The 12,891-nt window shown below is 42.1% G+C and overlaps 1 protein-coding gene across 3 annotated transcripts in view; it reads right to left on the bottom strand.

Moving 5' to 3' along the window:
* Nucleotides 1-12,891, bottom strand: part of LOC115436955 (tensin-3) — a 33,517-nt gene extending 20,626 nt beyond the window's left edge. Inside the window, exons 1-12 of one of the 3 annotated variants that reach the window (XM_030159982.1) lie at nucleotides 12,466-12,891; nucleotides 6,764-6,931; nucleotides 6,472-6,522; nucleotides 6,169-6,309; nucleotides 5,989-6,053; nucleotides 4,851-4,934; nucleotides 3,389-3,501; nucleotides 2,861-2,921; nucleotides 2,593-2,668; nucleotides 2,355-2,484; nucleotides 2,066-2,131; nucleotides 1,168-1,269 (exon numbers count right to left, since the gene is read on the bottom strand). In XM_030159982.1, coding sequence (XP_030015842.1) covers nucleotides 1,168-1,269; nucleotides 2,066-2,131; nucleotides 2,355-2,484; nucleotides 2,593-2,668; nucleotides 2,861-2,921; nucleotides 3,389-3,501; nucleotides 4,851-4,934; nucleotides 5,989-6,053; nucleotides 6,169-6,309; nucleotides 6,472-6,522; nucleotides 6,764-6,913 — 1,039 coding nt within the window. In that variant the 5' untranslated portion in view covers nucleotides 6,914-6,931; nucleotides 12,466-12,891. The remainder of the gene's footprint in view (nucleotides 1-1,167; nucleotides 1,270-2,065; nucleotides 2,132-2,354; nucleotides 2,485-2,592; nucleotides 2,669-2,860; nucleotides 2,922-3,388; nucleotides 3,502-4,850; nucleotides 4,935-5,988; nucleotides 6,054-6,168; nucleotides 6,310-6,471; nucleotides 6,523-6,763; nucleotides 6,932-12,465) is intronic. The other 2 variants (XM_030159983.1, XM_030159984.1) reach the window with 2 other exon arrangements.

Raw genomic sequence — 12,891 nt, 5'->3', positions numbered from 1 at the left:
GAATAACTCAGACCTGCCAGAGGACTGTTAAGTAGATGTAGAATTTCAACAAACCTCCCAGTCTTCCCTCTCAGATGTAGTGTTTACATGAGAACACAAAGCTGTAAATATCCCACATGAATGCTTTAGAATCAAGGCAAGAGGAGAAATTGCTTCTTTATTGATGTCTATGCTTCGCTTTGATGAATTCTTAAATATGAGTGTCTGCCTTTTTATTGCATTCCCAGAGTTGGTGCATAAAATTTTACATGAACGTGCTAAGGCAATTATAAATAAAAAGCTAAAAAGGCAGCTCATTTTCATCATTTGAACTTAACTTGTAAAAACACTCAATGAATACTGGGAAAGGGTGGATCTGTGTTTTAATGCCACTACCACGTTGCACTATTCTGGGAGGTTGTTGTGAATTCTGTGGTTGAGTGGAGAGCAACAACCACAGCGAGGACGGGACGCCCCGACAGGGTGGCTCTGAGTGTGAGTCTGGGTGTGCAGCCCAGTGAGAGTGTGTATATATGTGTGTGTGTGCATGTGTGGGATGGTTAAAGCATCCCTTTTCATTTTATGAAACAACAAAATAGACATCTCTTGAGAACTAAATACTCATCCTCTAAGCCCAGCATTCCCTACATACAACACTCCTCCCTATCCTTTAGACAGAAACAACACTGCTTGTCACACACTTCCTACTGCAACCCAATATGTTTCTTTTTAGCTTCCCTTTCCCTTCTATGCCATAATAAAGATCTTGTTTCCACAGAGCCTGCTATGGTTTGAAGCCCCACTCATGAGTAATAACTCCACTTACCAACCACTGCAACATAAACCAAACCACTGGTGACTGTGTATGTATGTTACTGCAATCACCCTGCAGTCCCTCAACTTACTGAGCACTGGACTTGTTACACTGCGTTAGTTTTCGGAACAAAAAAACAAAGTTTATGTTTGTATTTGTTTATGTGTATGTGAAACCAATATATAATACAGGAAGAATGGAACAGAAATTTGTGGTAAACTGAATTTGATGCCTTAATAACACCCTGTGAATGCTTCTTCCATTCTTTAACAGCTTCTTATATTTCTCAGATAGCGTGTGATTCATTTGGTAGACTTTGGCATTGTTAAGGATTTATGAGTCATGTTATGACTAATGTAGCCTGGAAACAGTACCTTCGCCATCACAGATGTTTTGGTAGGAGTCCCAGCGGGTTAGAGGATCTGCTGTGTTGTAGTCCACAATAACATCTGCCCCATTTTGCCACCTGTCGGCACCTAGACCCAAAAATAACATTATTGTAGATACTGTATCTGCGTACACAGGGAATACACACAACACTGTGGATCATTATGTTGTTGTAACTCAGAAGAAGTGAATATTTGGAGTAGCTATATTAAGGCTGGGTAAGAAAGTGAAATTATGATCGGTTGGACAACACTTTTGAGCATATCTTGAGGCATTAACAAAAAAAAAAAAAAAGTCCAAACAAGTATTCTATTGAATGTTAAATGCAGTTCTTGAATAATGGGTCAATAATGTAAAGCGCTTTGGGTGTCTAGAAAGGCGCTATATAAATCCAATCCATTATTATTATTATTATTATTCTTGAAGTTGTTGATTGAAATCTTACCCATGTCACAATGGTTGGGGTAACTATGCCTCATAAAATGACATTTTGTTTGCAAAGGTCAACACAAGACTGCCTGATTAAATCTGTGTGACCTAGGACGACATATTTGCAGAATGCTACTAGAATAAAAACAATTTTAACATTTTAGAAATTGATGTCTTTTAGACCCACAAAATGTTTATAAAGCACACATGCACCACCATGCAAATAGTTTTGCTCCTGTTGGGCTCTGAGGAGGTGCATGCTGTGCTTCTTTACCTCTCTGTCAGCACACACTTCACACTACATTTCCCCTTTGCAGCATTCCACATCCCCTCTCACCAGGGTGCAGAGGGGGAGGAACAGAGTGTGGGACAGCACGAAGGGCAAGGGCAAAATGGAGAGAGAGCTGCTTTTCGAACTAAAACCTGCAGCAATTTCTTAAATCCGAGTAAATCTACCTGGGATCTTCTCTGGTCCCTCGGAGAACACCAGCTCCACTTTACCATAATCTGGAAATCTGGGATCTGGAATTTCAGCACACAGGAATGTCACAAATGTGGCCGTTCATAATGAAAAGATGAATGGTGCTGACTGCAACTTCTTGGTACGCGTAACATGTTTGGGAGAACAAGATTGTTGGTCTCAGAGTGCCAAAAGTAAATTAGGTCCAGACTGAGCCCTGAAAATGCAGCGAAGAGCCGGGCATTTACTGTAAACTTGTCTGTTGTCTGTTTTTTTTGGGTGTACCTTTGTTAGCTGTCTCCATGTCCTCTTTTTCAAACATCAGGTTGTAGCCTTGTACAGCTCCTGTGTGGAACTGCAGCCGGAAAATCACCTCACGATCTGAGGTAATTTCACTTTTGTGATAACATTTGACCTACAAAAAAAAAATAATAATATGGTTACTACTTTAAAAATTACTTCAATGAGTATTTTAAGTGTTCATGTCAAGAAGTTACAGTAGTTATTTTGTGAGATTCCCCACCATGATATCCCCTTTAAGAAGCTGTGCAGGCTCTAAGGTGATGCATACACGGTCTCTGTGGCCTGGACCGATGTGACTGAGAAAAATACCAAACAGAGCAAGTCAATAACAACAGCAAAACAAAATTTGGCAGTAATCACAGATAGCTAGAGAAAGAGTAACTGAGCATTAGACTAAGCTCAACAGTAAAGGACTATGATGCGGCCCTGCTTTCTTTGAAGTGAACAGTAATGTTTAACTGTCCACACCACATGTGTAAGCTACTTACTAGACTCCAGACGAATACACCGCCTGCATTCCCTGGTAGACCTTGATGTACGGTCGACACACTGTGAAATAAGATATAACTTTCAATAATTGTTACACCGTTAATGTGACATAAAGTAGCCTTGCAGGCAGGACATTCATGAGTAGCCTCTTAGAGTATTTTGCTCACAGTGAGTGTCATAAGCTGTTGTTGTGAGAAAAGGGATTTTCACCACAACATGACGAAGACCTTTGTTGTTCCAGTGAAATTAGAGAAAACAGTAATTTATATGGGAACATGGGTGGGAGTTCCCAAGATTTTTCTGGGAACCCACAAAGAAGTCTTCAGTTCTGTTTACGTAAGTGGCTCTATCTGTCAGGGCATGTGTGTTGGAAAAAGAAAGAAAGATATAAAGTACAGATAAGTCCCCATCTTGTTTACTGCTCCATCTCTGTTGTGGTTGTGTGCTTTTTCTACTGTGGCAGTGATGATGTTTTCACTGGGAGCTATGGCTATGCAGTGTACAGTGGTAAATAGTACAACTATAACCTCCAGTGGCATCAAAGTTCGGGATCCCATGAAGAATGATGCAGTGCAGGAACAAAGGCGAGGCGTTGATCTTCATTGATCCACTGAGAAGACTGTTGAGTATCCAAACATACCTAAGATGAAAGAACAGAGGTTGATAGAAATAAAAACAATACTTGATAAAGTATTGGATCAGAACAGTGTCTGTGGTACCAAGCATGTACAAGTGGTCAGATTAAGTTACGTTACAGTAAGTCATGTTTTTGTTTGATACCAAATACACAGCAGTGAGTGAGTGTATTTCATTTAGTTCTAAGATGATATTACAAAATGACGTAATACTCCTCGTCATTTTTTTTATTGATGCAGAAGCTTTTCCAGACTTTTGTGAGCTCATCCTTCCATGTATTTTTAAGAGATGGCTACTTGGAGAGACTTTAGCAAAACAAATCAGACAAACTCATTTTGCCACAGAGCCATTAGTGTGACTGATGATGATGATTCACAGTGATACACATTTTGGATAACCCAGGTCACCATGGGATCTCATCCTTTTACCAACAATAACTCTCGTCAATGAAAAATAGACAAATATCACCAGGATATTCAGTGTTTTGTCTTGATTCAGGGTATGTTTACACGGCAACACTCCGCAAAGATTTCTCCTTTGCGTTATAAAATCATTCCGCGTTAAGACGAAGCCGCTATGATAACGATCTGCGTTAACATGAGTCCGCGAGGACGGCTGAATACGCTGTAGTGGCCATGCCAGACCAGTGGCTGGCGATGTAGAGCTGTAGTGAAACAGTGGCGGTAAAACACGCGCCTGCGCACAAACGATTTCCGGTTTAGACAGCCTTTAAATGAGGAGAAGAAGAAGAAGAGGAGGAGGCGGACAATACTATTTACAAACAACAATGGCGAGTGGTCGTACAAAGACGCAGGACTTCTTTGTCTGGACAGACGAGCTGAGCACAGTTAGCAGCACGTATGTTGTTCTGAAACCGGCCATTGTTGTTGTGGTTGTTCCTTCTTTTTCTGCAGCTTTATTGTGTCATAGAGGCTGGCAAGCCAGCTTGGAGGCGCATTACCGCCACCAACTGGCCTGGAGTGGGTTAACTGGCGGTTCTTGACTGTGCGCGCATGCGGTGACGTGATATTTTACCCCGGAACGCTCCGATTCGCGTTAACATGGAGCTGAAATGCGGAGCGTATCGATAACATTCCACCCTGGACCCTGGTATCAAAAGTTTCCGGATTCAGGCACTCTAGGCACCGTTTCCATGTTAACAGAAGGCTAATCCGCGATGAAATCTTCCCGGATTCGACTGAATCCTACGCCGTGTAAACGGCCCCTCAGGCTGGACCACATGTGTGTGTTTGGATGGTGACTAAGGTGAAAAAAAAGCTCCAGTCAAACAACACATACGTAGGCAGACCAGTGCTACTATACAGAAGGGTGTGCTTATGTTTTGGGTCTTACCGTTTCTGCGAGGGTGTCATCAGAGCTGATACCTTATCATCGTAGTATTTCCTCATCGCGAAGCGGTCCAACGCCTGATCAGCACTTTGAGGGAGACAGAGAGACACATTAAACACTTGAGGTAATTATGACTCATGAGAGAGATTATACTGTGCTCCTGTATAATGTAGTGGCATTAACCCCATCTTACATTAGGACAACGTAGACACATGCGTAATGGGCAAGAGTGAAAGTAACCGGAGGGACAAAGGAATCCAGCAGAGAGGAAGAGAATGCCAGCTTTAAGCAAACACAGAGGGGGAGAGGGGGACAGAGAGAGGCCAGAGTGTGTGCACAGCTTTGCTATTCAGACAACCCTAAAACCAACAGGCGCTGGAGCCTTTTCACCATAGCTCTGTTTCTCTCTCGTCGCACCCTTCCCTCTGCTTCCCCCCTGAATCTCTTCCATTGTAAGTCAGCTTCATTGTTTTCCTATCTCTTCCTCTACCTCTTTTCGCCCTGGTCTTTCACATTCACCTTACCGACCCCGTCACCCTCAGTGGGACACAAACACCGAGGGAGGTGGACTGGGTCGATGCCACAATGACGGCTGTGTGCAGAAGAGATCTACATAGAGGCATAACACTAGTCGTTTCTCCAAATGTTTGCCCCATTTCTTGACTTTACAGCTTAGTAAAGCAGCAGCCATGTTGAATCTGTTTGACTGACAATGGTTAAACAATTAGATTTTCTAATCTTTCTCAAAGATGAATAGATTTCATGAATTTGACACTGTGGCCAGAAGCTATTACAGTAAGTAACATGTTTTCAAGTTGATTCATGAAATTCAATATGCGGTGATTCATGGCTTAAAATGTGGTTTTCCTCTGGATTTGAAAGACGTGGCTTTCTTTGACTCATTTTCTGAATCACCTTGACCCTAAATTAAAAGATGTAAATAAATCAACTGTGGTTACACAATGACATTGCTTGTGGTCTACTAAATGACTCTTCAAGAAGTGTTGCGGGTTGCTGTTGATATTGTTTGCTGCTGACGGTGACTCACCACACTCATCTGCTATGATAAGTCTTGACTTCATTACAAACAACACCATTTACAGTAACAGGACGTTGAAATATGACACACAGAAGTGGTTACCTGGCTGACACGTCGGTGAAATGCACAAATGATGAAATGACAACACCAATTCGACCCTTGCCACCCTAAAGACACAAAAAAGAACAGGATCTGATTCATTTCACATGCAACACTCACAGTTTTTGTTAATGCAAAGCCCACAATTGAGATGATGCAGAATAACATGGTTAAGACACTCACCCTACAGTGTATAACCACAACATGTAGTGGGTCAGCATTGAGCCAACTCTCCATGGCTTTGCAGATTGTACAGATTTTATCCAGTGGAGGTGCATGTAGATCTGGCCAACCTGTATCAAGGGTCTGCAAACACATCATGATCTGTGGAGAGTCTCTCTATAGTATATAACTTAACATATGTGCTTTTACATTACAAGACAGAGGTTTGACAGATTCATTGTTTTACTTGCTATAATTGTGCATTATTTGACATACTTTTATTACATTCCTGATTAGAGGATGGTAGCAGTCATCTAAACTTACCTTTGGGTTCATTTTGGACAGATCACTTCTTTTTTCTGAGAGGTTGATGATCTAAATGAAACATACAATAAGACTAATGATTATACTTTGTCTCTGAGATTGTACCCATCTGTCGTAACATTTCGGCTTAAGATTAGCCTGAGTAAAAAGATGAGCTGAGCGAAAAGATCAATACCTTGTCAAATCCCCTGAAAACCCATCAGCCCTGACATCAATACTTTCTTGCCCTTTGACACTTTGCTAGAGCACATTGCAAGTCAAGACTGTGAGTAACACATGGACAAGCACTGACCAGATAATTATCTGCATGCTTGGACTTGAGCATTCGTGTGACATCCTTGAGGTTATGGGAGTAGATCTCCTCTGAGCATCCCCGCGGGAAGGACACAGCGATGATACGTTCTGTGATATACGTCAGGTCAAGTTCATAGCCCTCCTCCATCTTGAATCTGGGTCCTTTCTGTTAAAAACAAAGCAGATTCATGTGGTGCAGGTCGCTTTGTTACCTCAGAGTATTTCCCACTTAAAGCAGGTGACTCAGTGAAGTCAATATTTGCTGGTCAAAGTCCTCAGCTTTAGTCATTGCGTCCAAGTTTCCTGCAGATATCTTTACAGAATATCTTAAAAGAACACGGCGTTTCTTTGCACTGGCACAAAAACTGTACCGACTGAAATGAAGCAATACATCAACAGCTATTTAACATGTGAGAGACGATTAACACTTTTTGCAGAGACAGATACAACACTGTGGTATCAAAATACTGAACACCATCAATCTAGTTACCACAGTAAGAGCAACAGTGAAAAAAAACTTTCAAAGAATTCCGGTTCAAACCAGTAGCTGTAAATCCCGGAGTGTTGGCATGGCCCTGTGACCTCATGGCCATGAACTTCCTGCAGTGGTGGTCTGGAAAGAGCTTGTCTCTCCCCCTGCCACAACACCACACCCACAGGCACATCCCTTATATTCCCTTATCTAGTCATCTCTGTATGGCCTCCATGCTGCTAAGCAGAGCTTATAAACTACAGAGCAGCAAACTACAGCCCGCTGGCAACAGTACAGCTATAATTATAAGTCAATTAACAAAAAGTGATTGACAGTATACATTTTCTAGTTTCAGCCTCTGTACTTCTCGGTTTTTCTGTTGCATTCTATGTGATTGTGAATTAAATGGGCTTTGGACTGTTTTTTCAAAGGAATTTATCACTGATGTCATTGATATATAAGCTCAGCCTTCTGATGTTTCCCTTTCCTTGATTAAAAATGGTGGACAATGAAAACACAAGAGGAAAATAACGCAATAAGTGTTCACATGTTGAAAGTGTGGTATGCTGCATCATATTTATATGTGGTACAACAGAATAAATCAATTGTGGTTGATTAATGACTGAGATTTCACAAAATGCAAACAAACACAGACACACAAACAGAAACACATTCCAAATGCTGTAAAAGATATCATCATCCTCCTTGAATGACCCCGATTGTTTGTTGTGATTAAATGATCCACAGTAAAGAATGTGTCCGTCAATTAAGTCTAAGATGACTGCAGGCCACGAGCCCAACACTTTGAAGGGGGCCAGAGTGGGAGCCATAAAGCAGGAACAGTGTAGCCACAGCTTAAATCAACCCTCAGAGTGGAATGAAAGAGGCCATGTGTATGAAGAGGTCATCACTCGGGGAGACGGCGTTGTGTGTGTGTCTATGTGTGTGCTGGCAGAGGTGGGTGCGTAGGGTGAGGTCCTCAGGGTCTGTCGGAACAAATGGTGAGGTTAGTCTATTCCCCCTGAGACACCAAGGAAAACTGTTGACTAATGGGAAATTAATGAACAGGTCAGCCATTACTTAGGTTCTGTGTATCCCCAGGCCAGAGGCATGGGAGGGAGGCTTAGGGATGTTTTTGAAGTGTCAAAGTACTACGCCAACTAGATATTGGAAGGGTGTGAACCCAACACTTAACCTTTATGTGACCCAGAGGTGTGAATGAATGTTACTGATTCAATAGGGTGCTTCTATGAGATAAAAATGACTGAGATGCAGGAATCTGAATTTTTGTGAAACTGCTAAACAGAGAGCAATAACAAAAAAAATAGCCCATTTCTGACAAAAAAATAAATAAATATCACAAATCAGTTATTACAGACCTGCAGCGTCCCTTTCTTACACGGACCTCTCACTTCTCCCACTCATCAACCTGAGTGACTTGTCTCAGCATGCACTAAAGATAATTGGTCTTTAATTTGCACTGACTGCTTTTGTTCCTGGTTTGAGGCACAGCATTAGCTCACAAAGGCAGAATAAGCAGCGCCACGGAACTCAAATCCCGAGCCCACCCATGGCACTGTGAGAGCGAGGCTGGCAGAGGAGTGGGTAGGTAGGCTGATTGGAGAAAATGGGTTGCCAGGTCTACTGTGTGAACAAGCTGCAACAGGTTTACCAAGGTCAGGATGTTGGGGGATTAGGGTGTGTCTGGCTCCCCCAGCTCCAACCCTTGCAGGTAAGAGCTTGAGTAGGCTGCGTGGGTGCTGTCAGCCACGTTCCCACATGCATGACCATCACTTGGAATTGGCTCCGAATGCCTTTCTTTCAATTGCCCTAAATAGCAATGAAAATAAATAAATTAAACATTCCGGTTCTAAATGCAGGGAAGGCAAAATCAAGAGTCACATTAGACTTTTTGGATGCTGCCTGTTTCTATTTCAGGAACCACACCCTTCACCTGGCCCACACTGTATGGAATCTTCCATTATGTATGAGCAGGTGAGGTGCAAGATGAAAGAAGATGGCATCACGTGATGGAGCATATACAGTACTGTTAGCAAGACTGACTGTAAATCCTCAACACGGCTGGAGTGAGTCTGCTGCAAAGGGTTAAATTTGTGGCCTAATCATGTCAATGGTGACCTCATGCTTGTTTTCATTTTTGAGTCCATTGTGGTGACAGCAGTTGGCAAAACTATGCATACTTGTCTTTCACAAATAACATGATTCTCCCAAGTCTAGAGTTGCACCAAAGCAACCGAATCCATTTATGTGAAAGTTTGTTTGTAAGCGAGTCGGCTGGTTGCTACATGTCTACGGGCTCCCGGACTGTATTTTCCATTAGTGAGTCCAGTGTGGTCATCATCACACTGATTGCTTTTACATATCTGTGCAAACCAGTGGAAGAGGAAATATAGTACACAAAAAGGATCTTGGGGTAATGACCAAAATGGAAAAGCTTGATAACCACCAACATGTAGCCATGAGATAGCATAAAATGGGAACAGGAGTACTGATACAATACAATACTAAATACTGGAAACAGTTTGTGTCACCAACTACTGCATCTTACAGCCAAAAATATTTCCACTTTCAGTCATCTAAAGCAGAAAAAGCAGTATATTTTATACTAGACAAGATGCCACAACCAAACACTGGTCAAGTTTACCAGATAAAACACTTAAATACATCAACTTCTATCAATGAATCCATATCTAACTGCACTTGTTGCAATTAGTACGTATACTTTAAGTAAAACAAACCATGAGCATTGTGTTTGTACACATGTGAAAGCAATCAAAAGACCCCTTCCCCCACTCAAAAAATTACAACTAAATTGCTTGTGTTGGCTGCAGCTTTCATTTTATGAATGACATGTTGTGGCAACAATGTCAGTTTTGTGACAACCTGAATATTTTTATAGGTCCATTAAACTGAAATTGTGTGCATAAAATGAAAATAGGTATACTGATATTCATCACAGTAGAAAAGAAAAAAAAAAAAATTTTTTTTCCAAATAGCATCAAGCCCTTCATTACATCTCAACATAAACTATATCTGGTACAAACAGCACTGCTGTTAAAGTTATGATTATAGCTTGAAATCACTGTGGAAGGATAAAGCTCACCAGACCTAGCGTGTACTAACTTGAGTTTTGTGTGTATGGAAAAATCTATACAATACTGTATCAACTGTCTGTTTTGGAGTCTCTGAACAGATTAATGATCTTCTAGGTTGTTTGTCTGCAAAGCCATGTAACGCCTAAAGTGCCATAAATGCTTCAGGAAGTCTGGCTGCTTTGTGGGGGGACGTCAAGACTGAAATGTAAACTGCAGATGGAATTTAGCGTTCACATCTAATAGTCATCTAATAGCCTTGATACCATCAGTTTTGGTGTTCCAAATAGCTTTGTATTCATTCCCGGCATGAGTTCATGCCTCATACTGCGGGATAACATGTTCACAGTGACATAACACTCTTGGTTGATGGGCCTGAAAAGGGACAAGGCCACAGTTTGTTCTGGCCTTTTCCTGTCAGGGGCTCTATATGTTTACGCTGTGGCTTTGACACCCATTCACTGCAGAAGACCCGAAATAAACAAAGCCATGAAATCCATTGAAAAAAACCACAGAAGAGGGGAGCGGGTATTTTTAGCAGGTTTATTTAGTAACCCTGGAACTCTACAATGTGTTTGTCTCACATTTTCATGAGATATTTGGATGGGAATAAAAATGACAGCCTGGGCTCTGAGCAAATCTGTGTACTCTTACGGCTCCTAAAGTCTAATTACCATTTTCTATCACAAGGTCAAAGTGGAATGCGTTCCAAAATGGATTATGTTCCCATTCTCACTCTCATTCTCCCCATCTTTCTTTTTCCCTCCCCTTTTTCTTACCATACTCCTTTATTGCTTTCATTCCGCTTCCTTCTCCATGTCTCCTTCTCTGGTTAATGGCTTACACATGTCAGCCAACTGCCCATGGCAGCACTGTGACAAAGTCAAATGTCCCATGCTCCTCCTCTTTGGGTTATATCAGAATATTGTGCTTACAGTACACAACCCCAACCCACCTGTCCAAACCACATATCAGGATCCTCATTCATGTGTTGCTCCACCTTCCCTTAATTGCTGTCTGCTATCAGTGACACATTGGTTTTCTGACTTTTCTCAGACACACACTTCTTTTGCCTTTAGGGCTGATATTGTTCTGACCTCAAAATAGAACCATCAACAAAAGCTGTAATTGCCAGTTCAAAAATGTTTCTCCTATCTTCCCGGGCTTGTAATTACAACTAATCCTGAAAGACTCTGGCCTACAAAAATATTCTGAAGAACCTGCATGGTTTATGTTGCTTGAAAAGAAAAGCTGCAAGAGGGTGTAAATGCAGGTGTGTGTCTGATTTCATGCTCTGAGCAGGGAAAGAAAGGGAGGGACTGATATCCAGGTGAAGAACACTGTGATGTAAGGACACTTGTACATGTCATCAACAATGGCTGCCTGAGAAGCATAGCCCCAAGGCCAGAAATACCATGCAGCAGCTGCAGCTTAAAGAAAACAGCCACATTCTATCGTTTAGTCTGTCTCCATCGTTTATCCACCAGCGGAAGAGAACAAACAACCAACATGGGACAAAACAAGCCTGTTGCTTTTGGAGCTTTATAGACTACTGGGTACAAGTCTTCCAGGAGAATGGCTCCATATGTTTCACATTATAAAAGGTCTCCAGTACACCATAGCCCACAAAAGCAAGGAACCCCAAATTATAGCCACAGCAAAACACAATTCATTGAGGAAGGCATTTAAATGCTAAAAAAAATCCTTACAGAGGTCAGGGTGAGCTATAGGGAGTTCAACAGCTTTCAATAATACTCAACATTCAACAGGAGGGAAAAAAAAAAAAAAATCACTAAACCAGTGCTTACTCAGTTTGAATGAGTCTCTTCTCTGTGTTCAGAGCTGGAGGACACACACATGCAGTGATCCACACACACACCCCTGGGTTAAGTAGGACTCTGAGCCAAGGTAAATACAGAGAGCAGTGCCCTGTTATGCACTTTGAATAAATGAGCAATGAAATGTGACTGAGCAAAGGGCTAAAGAGACAAGGGGAGGGGGGGACCCTAGAAAGGTATTCCAGTTTGTGTAACTTTAATCCTGCTTTTTACATCCTGATTTTAAAACCCCATTGCTAATGATTGACCGTGGAAAAGATCAGAGCCAGTTCCTTACCTTTACAAAGTGAAAGCGAGTACTTTGATTCTTTTTTTTTGTCCTCCCCTCCTCTGGTTCCCTTTGTCAGGAGAGCTGCAGAAAGAGAAAGAGCGGAGCAAAGTCCTGAGTCCAAGAGCCCTCAGCCCGTCATACTGGCTTAGAGCACACTGAGAGGCTCATTTTCGTCTGCTGGAATTTGCTCTCAGGCGCTTCTGTGGACTCAGGCTCACTTTGTCCCGGCTCTGTGGACTCAGGTTCACCTTTTTGTCCCAGCTGGACCCGGTAGCCAACTCGGTCCTTATACTGGCGCGCGCGCACACACACACACACAAAAATGGAAGCCCTTCTTCTCTCGGTTGCTGAAGCTGAAACTGCTCTTGTTCGTAAACTGTTGCCGCTGCCTGCTTTTGCTGCTCTGTCCCCCCCTCCCGCACGCTTCCTCCA

This window comes from Sphaeramia orbicularis, chromosome 17 (assembly GCF_902148855.1).
Source record: "Sphaeramia orbicularis chromosome 17, fSphaOr1.1, whole genome shotgun sequence".
Lineage (NCBI taxonomy): Eukaryota > Metazoa > Chordata > Actinopteri > Kurtiformes > Apogonidae > Sphaeramia > Sphaeramia orbicularis.
This window is presented reverse-complemented; position numbering and strand designations above follow the sequence as displayed.